This window comes from Hemibagrus wyckioides, linkage group LG09 (assembly GCF_019097595.1).
Source record: "Hemibagrus wyckioides isolate EC202008001 linkage group LG09, SWU_Hwy_1.0, whole genome shotgun sequence".
Classification (NCBI taxonomy): domain Eukaryota; kingdom Metazoa; phylum Chordata; class Actinopteri; order Siluriformes; family Bagridae; genus Hemibagrus; species Hemibagrus wyckioides.
The window spans coordinates 4,895,197-4,920,401 of record NC_080718.1 but is presented as its reverse complement, the minus strand read 5'-3'; the positions used below and the strand labels follow the sequence as shown (position 1 = coordinate 4,920,401).

The following is a 25,205-nucleotide window of genomic DNA, read 5'->3' as shown; positions in this document are numbered from 1 at the left end:
AGAGAGACTTACATTTACATCTCATTTTATATATCTGAGCAATTGAGGGTTAAGGGCCTTACTCAAGGGCCCTAGAGGTGGACAACACTGGGATTCGAACTCACAACCTTCCAAGCATTGGTCCTTAACACCTTAACCACTAAACTAATGAAACTAAACTAACCTAACCACTAACTAATGAACAACAACATGAATCTTCACTAATTCTATTCAAAATATTATTAAAATATTCTTGACACTTGTCATTGTTTTAGCTACAGACTGATTGTGCTAATCTTCCATTGGAGAGCTGTTTTTGGTAGAAAAAAAATTCCGCGGCAGCGTTGTGAGGTTCTGTATTCAGCCAAGAGAACCTTTCCACCCAAAAAATGGCTCTATGGGGAGCGATGAAGCTTTTACGTCAAAACATTTCTATAACTGAAAGATTGAGTAAGGTGAAGCGAGTGCCATTACTTTTTGGAGTTACATCTCGTTGTGAGATGTTTCGAAACGTTGATGCGGAACATTCGTGTTTCGAGACATAAAGAAATGTATTACTATAAACTTTAAAACGTCGCTCCATCACATAGGCTGTGTTTCGGAAAGATCTGGAAACAGACCTCACACGTCGGGAGACTCAGAGAGATGAAGAAAGAGATAGTGTGAGGGAAAGAGGAGAGATTAATCACAGCTGCCATGAGACTTAATGCATCAGTCTGCCCTGAAAGTGAGCTGCCGAAGCTCCGGCGGTGGCCCGCCGCTCAAGTAAACGCCCCGGATGAATCCACACGTCCTGCGCATCATTAGAGAAATTATGCACATTTACATGCTCAGCTGGCTGCAGTGTAATTGAAAATGCAGCATAGACGGCGACGTGAGAAGCTTCTCGCCGACACGCCCCTGTCTCCCGCACGTCTCCGTTATATAACCAGGCAGAGATTCGGTGAACGGAGGCTGAAGCTGAAGCTCGTCTGCCATCTGTTGTTTGCTGCTCTGCACTAATACAGCCTTGTTTCAGATGAGAAAGTCTACAGAGATGACCTCACGGGGGGGATCGCGTCCCCGGCTCGAGGTAGCATGGAATGACGGCGGCGTAAACGACGGCACGGATGAGGAAGCGGCATGAATTTGCGCTACGGGAACTTCGCCATCCATCAGAGTTCCACAACATTATGAAAATAAGCCTTTATTTCACTTCACCTCCCTGGAACAAAAATGTTTCCTGAACTTCTTCTTCTTCTCTCAAGGACACAGAGAAGGAGAGCAGGTTTTTCTATTTTTACACTCAGGAGGTGGAAAAAAAAACCCCAAAGATGGAGGTTAAGGAAGTGACTGATGGGTTCTTCCCAGAAGGTTAAGTGAGTGTTAAGGTCTGATCCACCTGCTCGGATGGAGTGTTAGCTCAGCTACGGTGACTGGACACGGAGCGTTCTGTCATTACACACCTCACTGTGCTCGGATACCGCGAGCAGAACCGTCACTAAAATGTCATCTCATGGCTTAGCTTTGCCTACACTCCACTCTGTGCTGTTAGTGGGAAAATAATCAACGACACGCTCATCGTTTATAAATAATACGTCATGTTTTTAGCTACGTTTAATGTTGAAACAAGCTAGCTCCTGTTCTCACGTTATTTATAACACTGTTACTGTAAAAATATCCCTGTCGCCATGGCAACAGTAACTCCGCTTTGTCAGTGATTATTTTCCTATAACGGTACAACCACAAGCGGTTTTTATTTCAAGAAATAAAACTGAGGAATAGTGGGAATAGAACACTTCAGAAATTTATAGAAAAATGATCATTAGTTTTGAGACAAAAAAAAAATCCAGAAAAATTATGTAAAAGTGAACATTTTGAGTGGGGAAAGTGGGCGGGGCTACAGACAGAAAATTCTGGGAGTCATGGGAAAAACCAAAAGTGTCATAAGGAAAATATTAAACCGAGTGAATTGTTATAATCGGCTCTAACATACGAGGTATAAAAGTCCACAGCGTCTCTCCGTCCATGCGTAACGTCAGAACGTTCTGGAGAAATCTATAAAAAGCCGTAAAGCTTTATGCCTCGGCTGAGTGATAAAAATCTGCGGCTGTAATTGCCGCTCTGATCTTGGAATGAAGACAATGTGCCCCATAAGCAGGAGGAAATATATAATCAGTCCAACGCCGCTTGCTTTCTCCTTCACACGGCAAATTACTGCCTCCGAAACATTCGTCACAATAAAGCTGCTAAAAATACACGGCAAAGTCGACAGTGAGTGTGCGGAAGAGCGCTGGGCTTAACAATCCCGCTAAACGAGATGATTTTAATTACGCACAACATCATGTGTGTGTGTGTGTGTGTGTGTGTGTGAGGACGATTTCAGGAAAGTTCTCGCTACAGGTTGAGAGGATGAAGGAATTCCAGTTTTTGGAATTTGGTTTTGTTCGGTTGTATCACTGGGATTGATGTTTGATTTGAATTCTTTGGAAATGTAATGAAAAATCTAAATGTTTAAATATTTTACCAAATTGACATGTTGTTGTTGTTATTGTGCTAGTTTTGGTTTTGAGGTGCTTGTGTTAGTGGTGGTCATGGTTGTTGATGTTGCTGTGGTAGTGGTTGTGGTTGTTGTTGAGGTGGGGTTGTTATGAAAGTGCTGGTGGTGGTTGTTGTTGTTGATGTTGCTATAGAGTTGGTGGTGGTTGTCATTGATGTGGTGGTGGGGATTGTTTTTGTTGTGGAGGTAATGGTGTTTTTTGTTGTTAAGGTGGTGATAGTGGTTATGAAGGTATCTTTTGATGTTGCTGTGGTGGTGGTTGTTGATGTGGTGGTGGTGGTGGTTATGAAGGTGGTTGTTGATATTAACGTGGTGGTGGTTGTTGTGGTTGTGGTTGTTATTTTTGTTGTGGTGTTGATGAAGGTGGTTGTTGATGTGGTGGTGGTTGGGGTTGTTTTTGTAGTGGTGGTGATGAAGGTGGTGGTTGTTGTTGATGTGGTGGTTGCTGATGTGGTGGTGGTTATGAAGGTGGTTTTTGTTGATGTTGATGTGATGGTGGTTGTTGATGTGGTGGTTGTTGATGTGGTGGTGATAAAGGTGGTTGTTAATGTTTCTGTTGCTGGGATGGTGGTGGTTGTTGATGTGGTAGTGGTGGTTATGAAGGTGGTTGTTGTTGGTAATGTTGCTGTTGTGGTGTTGGTTATGAAGGTGGTTGTTGTTGATGTGGTGGTGGTGGTTGTTGTTTTTGTTGTGGTGATGGTGGTGGTGGATGTTGTTGATGTGGTGATGGTGGTTGTTGATGTGGTGTTGATTGTTTTGGTTTTTCATGGTAGTGATAAAGGTGGTTGTTGTTGATGTTGCTGTGGTGGTGATGTAGTGGTGGTTGTTGATGTTGTATTGGTTATTGTTTTTGATATATTGATGATGAAGGTGGTTGTTATTGATGTAGTGGTGGTGGTTGTTGTTGATGTCATGATGGTTGTAGTTTTTGTTATGGTGGTGATGAAGGTGGTTGTTGTTGTTGATGTTGCAGGGGTGATGGGGGTTTTTGATGTAGTGGTGGTGGTAGTTGATGTTTTTGTTGTGGTGGTGAAGAAGGTGGTAGTTTGTTGTTGATGCTTTTTTATTGTTTTCAACATTATCATTGTCCTTATTTTTTGTTCTTATTTTATTTTGTTTTAGCATTAGCATTATTAGAAAATTTAATTGCTCATTTTGGTATCTTCTTCTTCTTCCTCCTCATCTTCGAGTATGCTTGTAATTGCAGTTGTTATTTGCACTGCCATGGTTTTGCTTTGTCTCTCTCCTCTTTTTCATATTTCATCTCCATGTTATTCTTCTTGTTTTCTCTCTTTTCTCGAGCGATTGTTACCGTAAGTCCACTAAACTCTTCCGTCTTCACAGTGAGTGGGCTGACTGTATTATTTCAGCCGAACGTCTACAATAAATATTCCATCCTCGGCTTTAAAAAAAACGAGAGTATTGGAGTGAGCCAGAGAGTGGAAAATCCTGATCCGCGAGGTTTTTTTGGTCCTAAACACATTCCTGTGATATCAATAATTCCTTATCTAAATGGATCCAGGACACAGCAGCAGCTGGGGCGGGTGTGTGGTCGTGCCACTGCTCATACATAAACATGGAGGAAGATGCTGTAGATGCTGTAGATTACCACCGAGTAGGGTGTCTTTTTTTCTCCCTAAAGCTGTGGCAGCAACGGTGCCCCCTACGGAGCCTTGTTTTCAACACAAATAATGAATTTTAGCCTGTTTAACACCGGAAAAAACATAATGTATATATATATATTTTTAAAAAATTTAGTCATGTCTACAAGACGCTAATAACGAGAAGACGGAATAAAAAATCAGGAAGAGGAACAAGAGCAGGGACTATTATTTTGGCACTTAGACAGACAGATTATTCTCAGGCTGCGATGAGCTCAACGAGCCATGACGGGTCCGTCTCTCGCTCTCCCGACCCACAATGCTGAGCGGCTGAAAATGCCTTTCCTTTCATAGCATGCACTCACAGTGAAAGAAATAAAAAAAAACACTCCAAAACCTCCAGAAACCAGTTGTGACCGGGCTGCAATTACGTAATGCTGCAGCCAGCAAGGCTCTGTGTGTGTGTGTGTGTGTGTGTGTGTGACTGTGACAAAAAAGACATGGGAGGAGGGAAGGGATGCGGAAACAGAGTGATCTATTAGAGCTAATAATTACAACAATAAAAGCACAAAGATGTGCTCATCACAGCGAGACGCCAGGAAAGAAGATGGTGTGAAGGTCTCGAGAGTGCGCGAGTGCGCTTCCTTAACGGCCGAGAGTGTGTCCTTCAAGGTCATTTAAAGGAAAGCGTGAAAATGTGTAATGAAGTAAAGTATGAGGGTGAGCTGTGAGAGTGACAAGAGAGACGAAGGAGTGACATCTTATAGGGAGGTCTACATGAAATGTAACGTGTATGTGTGTGTGTGTGTGTGTGTGTGTGTGTGTGTGTGTGTTGACCTTGAAACCCACATGTTTAAGTGGAGAAGTTTTATTTTTTGTTCAATCAAAGAAAAGGGACAAATGTATGTGTGTGTGTATATATATATATATATATATATATATATCTACTACAGTATATGAATAAAATACCAAAAAACCTGACAATTTCACATAACAATAATAATTCATTCAAACTTATTTACATTTTTATTTATTATAAAAATATATTTAATAATATATTTATTTATTTCAAATTTATTTCAAATCATTTATTTATTTATTTTATTATTATAGTTATTATTTATTATGTATTTACTAGAAAAAATGATTAGCATTTATTTTATGTAATTGTTGCTGTTATTATTATTATTATTATTATCTTTTTATAATTATACCATTTACTTCTACATTTCTTGCTATTTTCATTTCTGCTGCAAAATGTTTTTACTTTTTTTTATTATAATAATACAACAGTCTGAATTCTGACATTCTAACGATATTAAAACAGTGACACTGATTCATGTAAAATATTAACAATTAATTTGCATCATCATGTGGTAATTATTGTGATAACATCAATTAATAATAATAATAATAATAATAAATAATAAAAATAATGTATTATATTAATACTACTACTTCTACTAAAATAATAAAAAATAATAACAATAATGTATTGTATTATTATTTTATATATTTTTATTTTATTATAAACTTTAATTTTAATTACTTTTATTCCATTTTAAAACATACACAAAATAAACATATGTAATAAAATCTAAGAAAAATATCTGAGTATCATAAAAAATGATGCTTTACAGATATGCTTTTTAAAAGTGTTATTTTATCTCTTATTTCTAATATTTGAAGAAAAAAATCAAAGCACTTTCTATTCATCCTGTATACTCCAGTGATTGATTTATTTTATTATCATTTTATTTGTTTGTTTGTTTTTTAACACTGAGTAGAGAGCAGCGTCAGTGTGCAGTAATGGAGAAGCTGACCTCTTTGCCCAGATCTTCTCTGATGACCTGCTGGATCTCCTGCATGGTGCTGGCAGGAGCTCGACTGTGGAGGATCTTCAGCGTGCTCGTGTACTCCTCGGGCAAGAGGTAGTCCAGAGCCCCCAGGTGCTGCCCCACCTTAATGAACGTGCCTCGGTTTGCGCAACACAGGTCTCTGAGTCTCTCGGCTGAGCGTCTGTGAACCTACACACACACACACACAAATAATCTGTCAAATTCCCAAACATTCCTTTCTTTCACTCTCTCTCTCTCTCACCCAGGTCTCATTTGTCCTAAATTGTGATTGAATGGGACTCAGGGACGTGGTTTTGGGATGCCGGTCAGTGCCAGCTGGTGGAGTTGATGGCGTTCACACAGGGACGTCCCTCTGGGACCCGAGCGGATAAAGTGCCGTGAAATGAGCTCTGTTAACCCCTCACCCCGACAAAAAGGCGTTCCCTTTGTGATACAAACGCTGCTCTTTCAAATCATCACTCAAACCACAAAGACCTCACATAGCTAATTATTCTAAAACAGCCTGGAGTGTGTGTGTGTGTGTGTGTTCTGGTCTGTAGACTAAATAATGATTGTCAACTCATCTATTATTCACCTGATCTATGTGGAAAAACATCAAAAGATTGACATTAATTGACAAACAGATTAACAAACTCATGATTGACACTGTTTTTTTTCAGACATAAATAAAAACTGTAACAGTGTGAAGATGATGTTTTGTTTGCGCCCTTGCTGATGCCGTGAAGCAGTTTATCTAGATAAACCATTTTTTACATTTATTTTATTCTCTAAAGAGTCATTTGGGAGCCAAAGGAGTCGACTCCTTACTGAGTCAAATGATTCGACTCACTGAAAAGGTTTCTTACTCAGTATAAAAAAACACATCCTGTCCAAAAAAAAAAGACTCTAAAATGACTCGTGGCTATGATCCCTAAAATAAGAAATAACATATTCGATTTACTTTAAAAAATAAATAAAAAAAATTAAAAACTTCATGTAAAGCACCAGGATTTTAATCCTAATCCTCCCATTATGGGCGCTCTGCCTGCGCTTCAAGCTCATGAGAACCCGATTTCTCGCCACAAGTGCGTGCCAACAGGATGTGACGGATGGCAGATAATTATGAGGGAAGATGAGATGACACTTTTCATTTCGGCAGAAAGAAAACATGTGGCCCAAACAGGCTTTATGTGGCTGAGGAGGTAGGCTGAGCTAATGAGAGAGGCGCTAATAACTGTAATGATCTCTCGTCTCTCAAGCCTGGCTGTAGAAAGCTGCTCTCCACCCAAAGCTCTGTGTGTGGGAGGAAAAAAGAAAGATAAAGTATGACCCCCCCCCCTTTTTTTTTTTTTAATACTGTGAAACAAATTCTCTATCTTGGGGTCAAAATGTTATGCGCAGTTCCTCCACTAGGGGCAGCAAAGCAGAGCTTGAAAAACCTGCTACATCTCTTTTATGCTTTAAGCACAAAAATCCTGATCCTTTTTTTTAAATAAAGATAATAAAGAGGACAGAATCTCCACACAAGCTCCACAGGCTCTTCCTCGTGTGTGACGGAGCATATCCAGGCAAAATTCCTGTCACAAACACAAAGCGTGACATTCCGGATGAAGTGGGAATGCCGAAACGTTCCATCCGAGTGCAACGTTTCCATAACATAGGCGACAAACTGAATGGAACAAAGGTGGAGACGAAGAGAAGGATGTCGCTGCAGGGAGGACAGAAAAGCAGGGCAGCAGGACGAGAGGACGCAATAGGAGACTTCAGAGTGCCTGATTATCTTCCACATGATTAATTTCATCTGAGGAAGCTGCTGAAGGTGACCAGGAAGAGACAAAAGAGCAGGGAGAAAAAGCCGAGGGTGAAATTAGACTTACAGTAAACTCCAAGCTCCGAGCTAGGGCTGGAATGAAAATCGGAAAAAAAATCAATAAAGTGTCCTGCATCACAGGAGAAAAATAAAATGGCAAAACAAAAAAGCTTTTAGATTGTTCCTTCCTGCCTCAGATACATCATCTGTATAAAGTTGTACAAAGGGGTTCACAACTTCCTTAAAGGGTTCTGGGTGGAGTATTTGACAAAAAATATCATATGACTATATTCCTCTATAATGCACAATGTGCATCAAGATATGGAGGTTTGTAAATAAATTAATTAATTAATTAAATAAACAAATAAATAAATAAATAAATTTTTTGAAAAATTATAATTTATTCTCAGAAATAATTTATTAATAAATATTGCAAAGAAAAAAAAAATAAAAACCCTGCAAAATTATAAACAATCAATACAAAATTTTAACATTAAATCAGAGGTATCCAGTTTATTATTGAATAAAATAAAATAAAATAAAATAAAATAATAATTTAGATGTAAAATGTGCAGGTTGAATGTAATAATAATAATAATAATAATAATAATAAAGTCAAAAAAATGTGAAAGTAGCTTAAATAAATGTTTAAATAATTTTTAGTTAGTGGTGTATTTTCACATCATTTTGTCACATATCATTATAACACAGTACAGGAAACTAAACACAACAAATAATGTTTTTTACTTTATTATTTATTTTAGATCTAATTGTGTTGCACACACACACAATTTCAATATTTATTTCAATAAATAAATAACTTCAGTGATTCATTCATCACGTCTTTATTCATCTCTCCATCACATCCTCCGTCTGTCCACCGCCGTCCTTTTCATCTGCACGCAGAGGCACAAAGCCTGAGGTCTGTCCAGCCTAATAAGCAGCACAGACATTAATGACATATTTCCACAGCAGGCAGAAGCCATTAGACGGCCTTTTGAAAAAGCTTTGTAGAGCCATCGTCTGAACACGCCGCTGCCAGAGCACTAATAGGAGCAGGCAAAGGTTACTCTAACACCATCCGGTTCTCCAGAGCACAGAGTAACCACCATCACACCATCGGAACAACACACACACACATTATATACATCACATCTCCCTCATCATCAGCATAAATAATCACCACATTATTTTAAAAATACAGGATCATTTTTTATTTATTTTTAAAACCTTTTTTACTGAAAGACACATGATGATACTCTTAGTTTCTTCTGTTTCATTTGTTCTTTTCAAACTATTGCACATAATTACATAAGCCACACCTTCTTCACTGGAACTAATAAATAGGTCACACCTCCTTTATTGTAACCGTGAACAAATAGGCCACACCTCCCTCACTGTGAATGATAAATAGACCAAGCCTTCTTTACAGTCACCACAGACAAATACTACACAATGGTATAACTGGAACAGTAAAAAGGCCACACCTTTTTCACTGTGAACAATAAATAGACCACAGCTCCTTTACTGTCACTACAGAAAAATACTACACACCTGGATAACTGGAATAATAAAAAGGCCACACCTCCTTCAATGAAGCTAATAAATAGGCCACACCCCCGTTGATAAAACTACTAAATTGGCCACACCCCTTCAAGGGAACTTTTTAACAGGCCACAGCCATTCAGTGGAACTTATGAATTGTCCCCACCCCTTCAAGGGAACTTAATACATAGGCCACACCCCCTTCAATGGAAACAATAAATCTGCCAAACCCCTTCAAATGAACTAATAAACAGGCCACACCCTATTCAATGGAATTAATACACAGGGCACACCCCCTTCGATGAAAAAAATAAATAGGTCACACTCACTTTGATGGAACTAACAAACAGACCACTCCCCCTTCAAGGGAACTAATAAATAGGCTACACCTCCTTCAATAAAACGAATAAACAGGCCACACCCCCTTCAATGGAAAAAATATACAGGCCACACATCCTACAGTGAAACTAACAAAAATTAGTTTCTAGTAATTATTTTATTATTGTAAAAAAATAAAAAGGTTACACCCACTTCAATGGAACTAATAGGCCACGTCCACTTCATGGGAACTCATAAATAGGCCCCAACCCCTTCACTCCCTACAGAGCCCTCAGCTCTGTAACTGTAGCCACAGACCACACAGGTGCCACACCTCCTTTACTGTTACCATGGACACACAGACAAATAGAAACAGGCCACGCCTCTTTCATGAAAATTTCAACAATACAGAAACTCCAAAATCCAGTCACAATCATTGGAAAAGCTGATTCAGTAACACTACTAATCAGCCATCAGGTCATCATGTGATGAGCAGCGAAAGCGAATTTCAGGGTCAATCCGGAGATAAAAGCAGAAGTCCATCAGTCAGTTTTACCGTCTCCGAGCGCAGGACGGCGTGATGCTACTGCATCCTCGAGCCGCTCACTTTAACTGCAAGTTACATTGACTTTCTACTCATATAGCGAGCTGGCCTCAAGGCAAAAGCGCTAATCAATGACCTCTAACGTGTCCCTGCTGTAAACGGGACAGCGGCATATTATAGCTCTATTGATCTGAAACCGCAGTATCACACCTCCTGAGATATGGAGAGAGGCGCTGCTGCGATGCGTTTAACCTCTGATGGGAAAAAAACTAGTAAAAACACACATAATTCGTTTCTATACTAACAACTTCCACGTAATCATAGACTGATAACTTTGGATATGGTGGCATTTACTGTGCGGAGATGACAGAAGGAGTCTCCAGTGTGAAGGGTGACATTTATCCGCAGTATTTTTTCTTCCTGCTGCATTTATGCAACATCGGCTTGTCAGATTGCGCTACAAAGAACTGGAAGGAGATGGCGGCTTTTCTTCTCCCTGCAGTCACATGGTGAAAAGACGCCTGGTGTGCAGCACGCTGCTTCAGTCTCTCTCTCTCCTTTTGTACATGGAAGGGGAATTTGCTTTCATAGAAATTGCATCTAGCATTGCCAGGCAATTATTGCTTTACATTGTGACTTCATCAATAACCCCAGGGAGCAGGCAATTTAGAGGCTGCCCAATCTCAGGGAATTCTCAGCAGTCAATAAATGCACACCAGACCATTAAAAAGACACTCTTATTCACCCCCCTACACACACACACACACTCGGCCACCTCCAATCTCGGCTTGAAATTGTGCAGCCAGATGGAGGGCTGTGGGGTCTGTTTGGCTTGCTCCTGGCCGTGACAACAAATTAACATAAAGTAATGAGTCGCCCGAGTGGAACGCCGATGCTCTTATCCCTGTAGCTGTGATCCCATCTATCTGAGCGGAAAAGAAGAACGTTATCTCCTAACGTTCAGAGATACAGATAAGCTCGAGATGATCTTTGTGTAGCGTGGAGCTCGCTCTGGAGAAAAGTGGAGATGAGCCTGAAAAGTCTCGCGATCGTAAAACAGGCTTGTGTTTGCGTCGTGAGGAGCAGGATGAAATCTGGATGGAGATGATCAGTGGTCAATGGTCAGTGGCCAATGAGTTCATTGGTCGATTTTGGACCTCCGAGCCACCAGGGGGCCTCGTAAAAACAGGATTTACATTTTATACATATTTAATCTGATCAGCAGGTATGACTTACCTTTGAGCCATAAATCTAGATCTATGTAGTGACTATCCACGTATGTGTATCCATGACAATCACAATTCCATGAAAGCTTTTTGATGTTTTTATCATCTTTCACAAAATCACCTCAACCACTAATAAACTCTTATTCTTACATGCATACCCTGGTCACTAATTTGCAAAGTGACACACTCCTGACTCATTTGCATGTGGTGATGCCCACAAAACTCCATAAAAGCTCATGTGCACAGACCTTGAGCCCGAAATGAGCAATCAGGGTAAAGGCTGGAATACAGATGTGGACTTTTATGGAGTTTATTTTGATTTACTTTTGTGGCACTAAAAATATTTAGTAATTAAGAAGAAGAAGAAGAAGAAATAGGCCAGAAGAAGAAGAAATAGGCTACACCCCCTTTAGTGGGGAAAAACAAAAAGTCACACCCACTTCAATGAAACTAATAAACAGGCCACACCTCCTTAAAGTGAACTAATAAACAGGCCACGCCCCCTTCAATGGAAAATAAAAAGGCCATACCCACTTTAATGGAACTAACAAACAGGCCACACATCCTTCAGTAAAACTAATAAATAAGCCACACCTCCTTTAATAGGAAAAAACAAAAAGGTCACACCCACTTCAATGAAACTAAAAAAAAAAATAGGCCACACCCCCTTCAGTGGAACTAATAAATAGGCCACACCCCCTTCCATGGAAAAAATAAATAGGTCATGCTCACTTCCATGGAACTAACAATCAGGCCACACCCCCTTCAAGGGAACTAATAAATAGACTACACCTCCTTCAATGGAAAAAATAAAAAGGCCATACAAACTTTACTAGAACTAACAAACAGGCCACACCTCCTTCAGAGATTTAATAGGAAAAAATAAAAAGGTCACACCTACTTCAATGAAACTAATAGATAGGCCATGCCCTCTTCAAGGGAACTCAGTAATAGGTCACACTACAGAGCCCTCAACTCTGTAACTGTAGCCACAGACTACACCTCCTTTACTGTTACCATGGACACACAGACACATAGAAACAGGCCACGCCTCTTTCATGAAAAGTTTAACAATACAGTAACTAAAAATATTTAGAGTTAAGTGAGTGCTAAATTGTTCATTAGCTAAAAAATGTAGACAAAAAAAAATAAAGACAAATCAACAAGAAATTAGCTTTATTCATGATGTCTGAAGTAATAATGTCTGCATATATGATCCCAAGATCCCATTATTGAAAGCATAAATATCTCTACATCGATATCTACAGGCTCAGCATACTCTCAGCTACGTGACTCTGGCTAAGAGACTCCGCCTTTTCCCTTGCTGCATTTTTTAAACCAATCACTATTCCCTGTGACGAGCGTCTGTGATTTCTCTGCCGTCAGACTGAAACCCATTTGCCGAGTCAGTCTGATTACGACGAGGTCAAACGGCGCGATCGGAAAGACACCGGAGACGCTCAGAGGATTTAATCGAGTGGGACGTGGGGCAGATAGCGTAGCTTCATTCCTGTACATTAAATATGTAACGACATGGCAGGCATGGCTGTGGACACACTGACTGATTACTGAATATTTAAATTAGTTTCATCCTGTGACCATTTAATACAACTGTGTAATCTATATAGAAAACAATCTCAGGACTCAAGACTGGTCTAAAAGCTTTTAAAATCTTTCAACAAGCTGCTTTAATAACGATTTTTTTTTTATCCTAATAAATATTTTGTATTAATGCAATCAGACGTGAGGAGCGAATGACGCAATCCAACACTCGTCTTCACGTCTAATCGATACGCTTCTCCTTCCAACTGACTTGTTTAGAGGAAACTTTAAGAGTTCAGACTAAATTAAACTGTCTCTCGCTCTCTCTCTCAGGATAAATAATGAGTTTTGTATACTGGGACAGCGAGGTCACACCCAGTGAAGCATGTACACTACTCTAGTGCACTCTAAATAAGTGATTAAGGGACTTTCCACTGACTGGACACGAGGATATGAACACATTCGACGTTGATGATATTGTTATTCTAGACGTTTAACACCTGCAGCATTGATACTTATTCAGGTGTGGACTCTGACCTACACTGTCCTCTTAGCAGAACGGAGATGACCAAATATTAGTTTAAAAAACTAAAGAAATAAAACACAAAAACATCAAGCTGTGATAAATCCATGAAATGTACATTCCTAAGAGCTGTTTTAAAAAAATATATTAATGCTGCAAAAAATAAATAAATAAATAATAATAATAATAATAATAATAATAATAGCAGTAACAATTGCATAAAATAAATGCTAATAATCTTTAATGTAATAATAATTATTAAAATAAATAAATTTTTAGAAATTAAGTATTTTATTAAATATATAATTATGATAAATATAAATGTAAATAAATTCAATAAAAAGTATTATTGTTATGTTAAATTGTCAGGTTCTTTGAAAGTATTTTATTCATATAGTATATTTTATATATAAAATATATAATATATTAATATGAAAAAATTAATTAATTAATTAATTAAATATATTAATTGAATTCTTTTTTTAAAGAATATATTCTCTTAGGAATGTACATGTCATGGATTTATCGCAGCTTGGTGTTTTTGTGTTTATATATATATATATATATATATATATATAAATTATTTTTAGCCAGAACTTTCCAAAATAATAGTTTGAAATAACTAAAATAATTAAATAAATAAATCTTAAAAGTTTTTACGTTCAAGAAGCTGAATTTCTGCACTTCAAGTAGCAATTTCTAAACATACATATTTATAGAAAATAATGAAATATTTTTTTAAACTTGCTAACCAAAAGCCAATGCAGTGGATCCACCAAAAGAGTATATTTATCTATAATTAAAATAAATAATACATTTTGATTTCCACATTCTCAAAGATTTCCAAAAATAGTTTTAATCAACATCTGAAAACAAAGTAATAGTGCTGCGTTAAAATAAACTAACAAAAAAAATAAAAGTTTCAAGAATTTAATTTACAAAATGTACATTTTTAGAAGCTTAGTTTAAGCACATTAATTTCTAATAAAAATATTTTAATTTCTGCTTGTCAACAAAACTATTATGCCTCTTAATTAATTAATAAACATAAATAAATAAATAAATAAATAAATAAATAAATAAATAAATAGTGTGCATGTTGTAAATAATTATTATAAAATATTTAGAAATAAAATTGTTCAGTTTTGCAGAATTTAATTTTAATTGCAGAACATTACATTAACTACAGTTCTATCAGTAAATGTATTAATAAAATGATTTTTTTAATATTCGTGATTACATTTAAAAATATTAAATTACATTTGTGTATTTTTTAAATTATATTACATTTTACAAATGTTACAGATTGAATGGCTTGTTTTTCCAGGTTTTTCTTAATTTATCTGTAATTTTGGGGTCATTTTTTTTTCTTTTAAATTCCACTGTTCCTCTTCAGTGCAGGTAATAGATGCACTTACACATGTAGTAATTTTTCATTTCCTGGAATTATTTTTTTTCTTTTTCTTTTAATAAGCATGAAACAAAATGCTTTCTAACTCACAATGACCTGAGGTTTGTATCATGAAGCAGAAATCCAGAACATTCCCTTTAATCTTTCAGAATTGCTGCAGGAAAGCTCTTCTGGGAAAAAGCCTTTCAAACACGACCCTCCTGAAAACAGAGAGAGTTCAGAGAGATGTGACCTTCAGAAACAGCTCAGATTTGAACCATGTGTGGATGTTAAAAGCATCTGAGTCATTGGAGGAGCTACAAGGAGCTAAGAGGAGCCATGAGGAGCTACCAGGAGCTAAGAGGAGCCATGAAGAACTACAAGGAGATACAAGGAACTGTGAGAAGCTACAAGGAGCTGTGAAGAGACATGAAGAACTACAAGGAGATACAAGGAACTGTGAGAAGCTACAAGGAGCTGTGAAGAGACATGAAGAACTACAAGGAGATACAAGGAACTGTGAGAAGCTACAAGGAGCTGTGAAGAGACATGAAGAACTACAAGGAGCTACAAGGAACCATGAGAAGCTACAAGGAGCTGTGAAGAGCCGTGAAGAACTACAAGGGGCTACAAGGAACTGTGAGAAGCTACAAGAAGCTACCAGGAGCTAAGAGGAACCATGAGGAACTGCAAGGGGCTGTGCGAAGCTGTGAGGAGCCGTAAGGTGACATGAGGAGCTGTAAGGAGCTACAAGGAACTACGAGGAGCTGTGAAGAAATACAAGAAGCCACAAGGAGCTGTGACGTGCTGATCTGTGAGAATCTGTGAAGAGCTTCAAGGAGCTTTGAGGAGCTGTGAGGAAATACGAGGAGCTATGAGGAGCTGTGAGGAAATACGAGGAGCCACAAGGAGCTATGAGGAACTGTGAGGAGCTGTGAGGAGCTACAAGAAGCTGTGAGGAGCTGTTAGGAGTCGTAAGGTGACATAAGGAGTGGTGGGGAGCTATGAGGTGCTGTAAGGAGCTGTGGGGAGCTATAAGGAACTATACAAGGAGCTGTGAAGAAATAAGAGGAGCCACAAGGAGCTATGAGTAGCTGTGAGGAGCCGTGAGGAGCTACCAGGAACTAGGAGGAGCTATAAGGAGCTGTGAGGGGCTGTGAAGAGCTACACTGAGCTACAAGGAACTGTGCAAAGCCATGAGGAGCCATAAGGTGACATTAGGAGCTGTAGGGAGCTATGAGGAGCTGCAAAAAGCTACCAGGAGCTACCAGGAGCCTTGAGGAGCTATAAGGAGCTGATAGTAGCTATAAGGAGCTACAAGCAGCTATGAGGAGCTGTGAGGAGCTGTGAGGAGATACAAGGAGCCATGAGGAACTACGAGCAGCTACGAGGAGCCATGAGGAGCTATAAGGAGCTGAGAGTAGCTATAAGGAGCTACGAGCAGCTATGAGGAGCAAAGAGGAGCTGTGAGGAGCTGTGAGGAGATACAAGGAGCCATGAGGAACTACGAGCAGCTACGAGGAGCTGTAAGGAGCTACAAGCTACAAGTTTGTAGGTTCAACATCCGTCCCTGTTAAATAATCCTGTGGAATTTTTTCCACACTTCGGAATAATGTGCAGTAAAAATCTGACACCTTTTTTTTTGTTCTAGCTAATTGTGTTTCAGGAGAGAAAGCTGCTTTAACACCTGCTCTACACCTGAGTGCGACACAGACACCAGCGTGCTAATGTTTCTCTACGGAAATTCATTACGTCGGCCATTTCACGCGCCGCTGCGACCTAACCGCCGACTGATTTACCGTTCCTCTCCGTGCCGCGCTGTGAACGAAGAGACGCCATCTTCCTATATTCCCATCTTCCTTCCTGCTGGCCAACACACACACACACTTGTGCGACAAGCAGATGAAAAGACGACATGGTTTTATATATATAAAAAAAAACCCTCTTTTATAATGGTTACCAAACCCTCCCTCCATCACGCCCCCTTCGCTCAGGAAGGATTTGTAATTTAAAGGTCTAATAGTCAGAGCTGCCGTCTGGATCTCCCGGATCGTCTAACCCTCGTCTTAATGGACTGTAATGAAGTCCAGTGATGGACTGAAAGCCCAGGAGACTAAACCCGAAGGCAGATATGTAAAGCAGCAGTGTTTGGCTCACGATAGAGACGTTTATACACCAGTCTCCTTGGAATAACCCCCATTTTTTAGGGTTTAGTCATAGCCAAGGGTGTATACACTCTATAAATGTACAAAAATAAATAAATTAAATTAAATAAATTTAAAAAAATTGTAACTAGGTCAAAAAATAAACAAATTAATAATAATAATAATAATAATAATAATAATAATAATAATAATAATAAACACTTGTTGCCTTGTTTCTAAATTGAGCAGCAATTTTTCTACTCCCCGGATCCTGATAAGTGTCCAGTCATTAGCATCATGTCTGTGTTCTTCACTCGCATTTAAACAGCGAGCCACTTCAGAGGACACAAAGCGCAGAGAGGGAGAGAGAGAGAGAGAGAGCGCAGAGAGAAAGAGCAGAGAAAGAGAGAGAGAGAGAGAGAGAGAATGAGAGAAATAGCAGAGAAAGAGAGAGAGAGAGAGAGAGAGAGAGAGAGTCCAATTGTGTCTCGGCTAATCAGGAGGAGATACAAGTGCCTGCAGGTTGATCTGTATGCCTGTACATCTGTCGGCTTTCGCTCCGGAGACGTGAGCTCACTCTCTCTGATCTTATGAAAAGGAAATATTAAAGAAACGTGAGCAGTATTTATATGAAGTTAGAACTTTTTATAGTACTCATTATTCACGTGAGTGCAACAAAAAGTCTAACCAGTTCTGTGATGCTCTGTGACGTTCTCTTATGCTCTGTGACGTTCTCCATTGCTCTATGATGTTGTGTGGTGCTCTGTGATGTTGTAAATTTCCCATTGGGATGAATAAAGTATCTATCTATCTATCTATCTATCTATCTATCTGTCTATCTATCTATCTATCTATCTATCTATCTATCTATCTATCTATCTATCTATCTATCTATCTATCTATCTATCTATCTATCTATCTATCTATCTATCTATCTATCTATCTACTCCTATGCCCTCTGATGTTCTCCGATTATATATGTGATGTTCTGCGATGTACTGTGATGTTCTTTAATGTTCTGTGATGTTCTGTGATGCTCTCTGATGTTCTGTAATGTTCTCTAATGTTCTTTAATGTTCTGTGATGTTCTGTGATGCTCTCTGATGTTCTGTAATGTTCTCTAATGTTCTGTAATGTTCTGTGATGCTCTCTGATGTTCTGTAATGTTCTCTAATGTTCTCTAATGTTCTCTAATGTTCTGTGATGCTCTCTGATGTTCTGTAATGTTCTCTAATGTTCTGTGATGCTCTCTGATGTTCTGTAATGTTCTCTAATGTTCTGTAATGTTCTCTAATGTTCTGTGATGCTCTCTGATGTTCTGTAATGTTCTCTAATGTTCTGTGATGCTCTCTGATGTTCTGTAATGTTCTCTAATGTTCTCTAATGTTCTCTAATGTTCTGTGATGCTCTCTGATGTTCTGTAATGTTCTCTAATGTTCTCTAATGTTCTGTGATGCTCTCTGATGTTCTGTAATGTTCTCTAATGTTCTGTGATGCTCTCTGATGTTCTGTAATGTTCTCTAATGTTCTCTAATGTTCTCTAATGTTCTGTGATGCTCTCTGATGTTCTGTAATGTTCTCTAATGTTCTGTGATGCTCTCTGATGTTCTGTAATGTTCTCTAATGTTCTGTAATGTTCTGTAATGTCCTGTGATGCTCTCTGATGTTCTGTAATGTTCTCTAATGTTCTGTAATGTTCTCTGATGTCCTGTGATGCTCTCTGATGTTCTGTAATGTTCTCTAATGTTCTGTGATGCTCTCTGATGTTCTGTAATGTTCTCTAATGTTCTGTGATGCTCTCTGATGTTCTGTAATGTTCTCTAATGTTCTGTAATGTTCTCTGATGTCCTGTGATGCTCTCTGATGTTCTGTAATGTTCTCTGATGTCCTGTGATGCTCTCTGATGTCCTGTGATGCTCTCTGATGTTCTGTAATGTTCTCTAATGTTCTGTAATGTTCTCTAATGTTCTGTAATGTTCTCTGATGTCCTGTGATGCTCTCTGATGTTCTGTAATGTTCTCTAATGTTCTGTGATGCTCTCTGATGTTCTGTAATGTTCTCTAATGTTCTGTAATGTTCTCTAATGTTCTGTAATGTTCTCTAATGTTCTGTAATGTTCTCTGATGTCCTGTGATGCTCTCTGATGTTCTGTAATGTTCTCTAATGTTCTGTGATGCTCTCTGATGTTCTGTAATGTTCTCTAATGTTCTGTGATGCTCTCTGATGTTCTGTAATGTTCTCTAATGTTCTGTAATGTTCTGTGATGCTCTCTGATGTTCTGTAATGTTCTCTAATGTCCTGTGATGCTCTCTCATGTTCTGTGATGCTCTCTCATGTTCTGTGATGCTCTCTCATGTTCTGTGATGCTCTCTCATGTTCTGTGATATTCTGTTATGTTCTCTAAAAATAAATGAATTATTAAATTTGTGAAAAAGAAATTAATCGAGTGACAACAAAAATCACACACATCACAGTCAGTCATTACACATGAGAACATGTGAGTCACATCTATAAATCAGAGGTCCAAATGTCACACAAGACATCTGTGCATCTTTTCTGTAAGTGTTTGGATGCACGAGGAAGACCGTGGTCTGTGCACCGTTATTCAGATATCCCTCAGAATCCGATCTGACTCTTTAGAGCCTGGTGACAGATTGTGTACTCAAAGCTAATGAAATCTGTCGTGTGATTAAATATGCACACTTTCAAAATACTTCCTCCCTCTATCTCTCTCTCTCCATCTCTCTCTCTCTGGTCAGCGTAGCCGTCCTGCAGTCGGGGCTCGTAAATGGTGTTTTAAAAGACTCCTGCAAAATTTCCCATCATGAGAGATCTCTATTAATTAACGTAGCGAGTAGCTAAAAGCCAGATCCTACTCTGAGTGCTTTATTGCGCCATCGTGGCCAATTATCTGTCTATTTTTCAGCCAAGCTCTGAGTTAATAAATTCAGAGAGTGAAGATGGATGTGCCGTCTTGGCTGTGTGCTTTTCAAATAAATAAATAAATAAATAAAATACCTACAAAAACCTGCAGCTTTATACTGTGTTTAGTTTGATTCTTTGAGAGCAACCTGAACCTACATTTAGCAGATTATCAACAAAAAAAAAATGCCACATGCGAGAAAGAGAGAGAGGGAGAGAGAGAGAGAGAGAGAGAAACGAACAGGAGCAATTTAGCTCGGAGCCACAGCTAATTTCATGCTCTGCGTTTTATTCTCCTGCTTCAGTAATTCAGAGTCGGTTAGGCATGCGCACTGGAGCACTGAAACACTGGAACGCCAAAACGCTCCTCTGATAATCCGGGACATTTACCCTCAGGCTGGATGCAGAAGAATTCCGACTATGGATCACAGCTCACAGCCTGCGTCCTGTATCTAATACCATATTTCCTACACAGTAATATTCCTATCTTCTACACTGAATACGTCAAATTAAATCCGTTCGGTTAAATGGTTCCGTCGTGTCCAAGGTTACACATCCGCACGCAGCGACGTCTCGGGCTCAATGTGGAGAAATGACCATTAACCATCTGCTCAACATCAATCAGTAACGAGCGCTCGATTAGCGCTGGCGTAAAGCATTTTTATCTTTTATCCGATGTGATTTCTGCATTTCTGTACATAAGCACGTCGAAAACTGGAGACCAGGAAACCAAGGCTGAAATTATATGAGCTTAAAAATGCTACAATATCAAAATTTTACAAAAATAATCGATTGATTATTTTCCACTAACTAGCAAATATTTTAACGATAAGCAACCGGAAAATGCTTGATTGATACTTGTTACTTTTTATCCATTTAGAGTTACTTTAATGTTTTCAAAGTGCTGATACTGGAGACTCCTTCCATACATGCTAAATGGACTTAGCAGCAACATCAGAGATGATGTAAATTAATCAGCACCTTCTGACCAATCAGGATTGAGAATTCCACAGCGCTGAGGTACAAAGTTGTTTACAAGGAATAGAAATTAAATAAAGGCGCAGATCTGATATCTGTGCCTAAAGTATTATATCATCATCATCATAATCATCAATGTCATCTTCGTCATCGTCGTGGTCTCTTCAGGCTCTTCCTCTTCACGCTGACTCTACACTGAACACGACAGCTGGATTAAGTATTTATGTGCGCTGCTTGAAAAAAGGAGCTTGTCAGCATTCCTTCAAAACCCGAACAGAAACGTTAAACGCTCCACTTTTTCCCCCTCGGCCCCCGAGAGAGAGGCACGTTTTATATAGAACCGGAGCCCTCGAAGGACGTGACCTATATACGCACTCACATTTACATTGTAGACATGTTTGCTTTGGACTCTGGTCAGCTCCGTGAGAGAGGGGGAGGGAGAGGGGGGGAGAGAGAAAGAGAAAGACAGAGAGAGAGAGAGAGAGAGAGAGAGAGAAAGAGGCAGAGAGAGAGAGGGAGAGGGGAGAGAGAGAGAGAGAGAGAGAGAGAGAGAGAAAGAGAGAGAGAGAGAGAGAGAGAGAGAGAGAGAGATGTGGAGGGAGAGGGAGGGGGGTAGAAGGAGAGAGACAGAGAGAGAGAGATAGGCAGAGGGGAGAGAGAGAAAGAGAGAGTGCTGCCATCTAGTGTTTCTACTAATATTTACTATTTAAAGTCATAAATTTGAATATAAATAAATAAATAAAAACACAAAGCCACCATTATCAGTTTCCCCTCATTTTTATCGGGTTTTTTAAAGCTTATAAGGTATCTCATTAAATATTAAGTACTTAATGCATTTTTCATTTATTTTTTTCAGTTTTTTTATACTATTTATTTATTTATTTATTTATTTATTTATTTATTCCTGTCTGTTTGTTGGTTGATTAATTGATTGATTTATTGATTGATTGATTTGTCTACAATGATCACTGAGTTCCAGTCATAGCTGATGCATTTACTGAGTTAAATGAACAAATATTTCAAGAAAAAGAAGTTTTAAAATAAACACTGTCGTTAATTAGATTAGATTACGTTAAAAAATCACCTCACAAATCCTACTCGCCGATTCTGATCGGTCAGAAACAAACAAAAAAAAATGTTCCAACAGGTTACCGTTTCTATAGTAACGGTTCTTCCATGAGGCTGTGATGGGATTGCTGATACTGTGAAGGCAGATGTTTATCCAGCGAGCATGGAAGGAGTCTCCATCGTCAGTGCCATGCAGCAGCTCTACGGTTTCAGACATCTTTATTTTTTTCAGTTTCTCATTAACAGGACATGTGTCACGATTTCATTAAAAAAACGTTCACTGTTGTCAAAATGCTTAGTGTCGGAGGAATACATGCAAAAAAATTTAATGCAGGAGAGACCAGGATAGGACCAAATTACTGAAGAAGTGAGTGAGATTCTCACAAATATTCTGTTTCAGAGAGTGAGATTGGAAAAAAACTTTCTGTAGACGTGAATGAGTTTGGATGAATCTTCTGTTTCAGTAAAGATTGGATAAATATTCAGTAAATGTGAGTGAGATTGGACAAACATTCTGTTTGAGTGAGCAAGACTGGAGAACTTTACCATTAGCGCAAGTGAAATTTGATAAATTTTCCGTTTGAGAAAGCAAAATTGGAAAAAATCTCCGTTTGAGAAAGTAAAATTGGAAAAATTTTCCATTTGAGAAAGCAAAATTGGATAAATCTTCTGTTAGAGTGAGCAAAATTGGAAAACTTCCATTTCAGAGAGCAAGATCGAGCAACTTTCTGCAAAAAAGTGAGTGAAAACTGTCTGTGGGAGCGAGTAAGATCAGAGCGAGTAAGCGAGTAAGATCCCGCAGAAGTGAGCGAGATTCCCAGGATTGGAGAATAAGTCTGCATTATTTCAGGAGACTTCCAGGGATCAGGGATGAGGCTAAAGTTCTAACCGGCTAAAGCGCTGTTGAAACCCTGGTGAGAAACTCAAACCTGGTGTATTAGTGGCTAATTTTTTCAGGATTCGTTCCAGCTGTGTTGTGAATCGAGCGTTTTAAATACCGCATTAAAACGACAAGCTGGAAATCAGGAACCTTCCATAAACAAGCGCATGTTTTTTTTTTATTTTCATTTTTCCGGCGCAGCTGAGAAGCCGAGAGTAAATCAGCAGTGTTTGTCCTCGCTCTCTGCTCATTTCCCTCGCCTTCACTCCCTCTTCAGTGGCAGCGTTTTAAAAAGAAGAGCGAGGCACAACATCTGTGTGACTCCTGGCAACCTCCATTTTTTGTTTTTTTTACCGTTTACTCAACAGCAAAGTGGCGGCTAATGACAGCGCCGAGGACGCAAAAGCAAACTTTTCTTTTTTTCCTCACGTGTTTTCGAATTCTCTTTAACTCCTAACGGAAAAACGTCGTCTCGCTGGAATTGTGTGTGGAATAAACTTCCGATGAATTAATCCGTAATGTTTCAGGACAGTTTATAAGATTACAGGGTGAAGAGGTGAAGAAGGTACAGGAGTTTAAGTACTTGGGGTCAACAGTCCAGAGTAATGGAGAGTGTGGGAAAGAGGTAAAGAAGCGAGTGCAGGCAGGTTGGAATGGGTGGAGAAAGGTGTCGGGAGTTCTGTGTGATAGAAAAATATCGGTGAGAATCAAGGGGAAGGTGTACAGGACAGTGGTGAGACCGGCCATGCTGTATGGTTTAGAGGCAGTGTCACTGACGAAGAGACAGGAGTCAGAGCTGGAGGGAGCGGAGCTGAAGATGTTGAGGTTCTCTTTGGGAGGGACAAGGTTCGACAGGATTAGGAAGGAGTACATCAGAGGGACAGCTCATGTTGGACGTTTGGGGGACAAAGTTAGGGAGGACAGATTAAGATGGTTTGGACATGTTCAGAGGAGGGAGAGTGAGTATATTGGTAGGAGAATGTTGGACATGGAGCTGCCAGGCAGGAGGAAAAGAGGAAGGCCAAAGAGGAGGTATATGGATGTAATAAATGAGGATATGAAGCTAGTGGGTGTAAGTGTTGAGGAAGTGTTGGGTGCAAGTCTTGAAGATAGGGATAGGTGGAGAGAGATGATTCACTGTGGAGACCCCTGAAGGGAAAAGCCAAAAGAAGAAGAAGAATTTCAGGACGGTTTGAGAAGAAGAACTTCCGTAATTATTCCTGAGGGTTCTGAGGTAAATCTATCTGCAGCATGAAACACGGCGCCACTCACTTCTCGCTTCTGATTGGTCAGCAGGCGATATGTGGATGTTCCACAACGTTAGAAATTCCGAATTCCCGTTTTTCCGAGGTAAGTCAAACGCAGCATTCCAATTGGTCCGCTATAAAATCAGTGATGTTTTTAATGAAGCCATGTTGTGATTTTTCGCTGATGTACGAATGAACAGTGTGTGATGAAAATGTGTGAAAAATGTCCTTTTTTAACTCCTGGTCCTGATGAGCTGCATTCTGCTGAATAATTTACATAAATGCACATGATTAGAGAAACCGGAAACAATCCTGTTTAAACGTAATAAACAAACAGGGGCAGTGGTGGCTCAAGTGGTTAAGGCTCTGGGTCGTTGACCGGAAGATCAGGGGTTCAAGCCGCAGCACCGCCAAGTTGCCACTGTTGGGCCCTTGAGCAAGGCCCTTAACCCTCTCTGCTCCAGGGGTGCCGTATCATGGCTGACCCTGCGCTCTGACCCCAACCTCCAAGGATGGGATATGTGAAGAAAGAATTTCACTGTGCTGTAATGTATATGTGACAAATAAAGGCTGTTTCGTTTCAAACAAACTTTTTTTTTTATAATTCGATTTTCCTTCAGGTATTTTTGTTGCTTTTTCAGATCCCCTTGCTAGCCCAGGGACTTACTCCTGATCCACCTCTCACCATTTACTTCTTTTCTAGAAGCTTTTGATAAAAAAAATTCTGACAAAAAAAAAAAAAAAATCCTCTGTCTTTTTGAAAGCTTGTCCATTTGTACATAAGTGTCCTTCTGTCAGTTTGGTCAAAATGGACGTCATTTCACTAAGTGTCTTCTATTTTTCACCACCTCCCCCTCGGCTGAAGTCTGAGTCTGACCCGAGCCGAGTGACGGGAGCAGAACGGCGGAGTAAAAAGAAAAAATAATAAACTTCCATCACCTCTGACTCATAATAACAGCTTTAATCTGGCAGTGTGACGTCTTGACCTTGGTCCTGTCTGACATTGTGGCGTCCCTCATCGTCATCCTCCTCCTCCTCTGATAATGTCTGCTCGTCAGCAGGTCTGCGCTCAGGCGATATGCATTATTCATTAAGGCTAAGTAAGCTACAT

The 25,205-nt window shown here is 39.2% G+C and overlaps 1 protein-coding gene across 4 annotated transcripts in view; it reads right to left on the bottom strand.

Annotated features, from left to right (window-relative positions):
• adck1 (aarF domain containing kinase 1) overlaps nt 1–25,205 on the bottom strand; it is a 111,610-nt gene that overhangs the window by 72,121 nt on the left and 14,284 nt on the right. For all 4 annotated transcript variants that reach the window (XM_058399731.1, XM_058399729.1, XM_058399732.1 and 1 more), the window contains exon 4: nt 5,943–6,146. In XM_058399731.1, the coding sequence (XP_058255714.1) occupies nt 5,943–6,146 (204 nt within the window). The remainder of the gene's footprint in view (nt 1–5,942; nt 6,147–25,205) is intronic.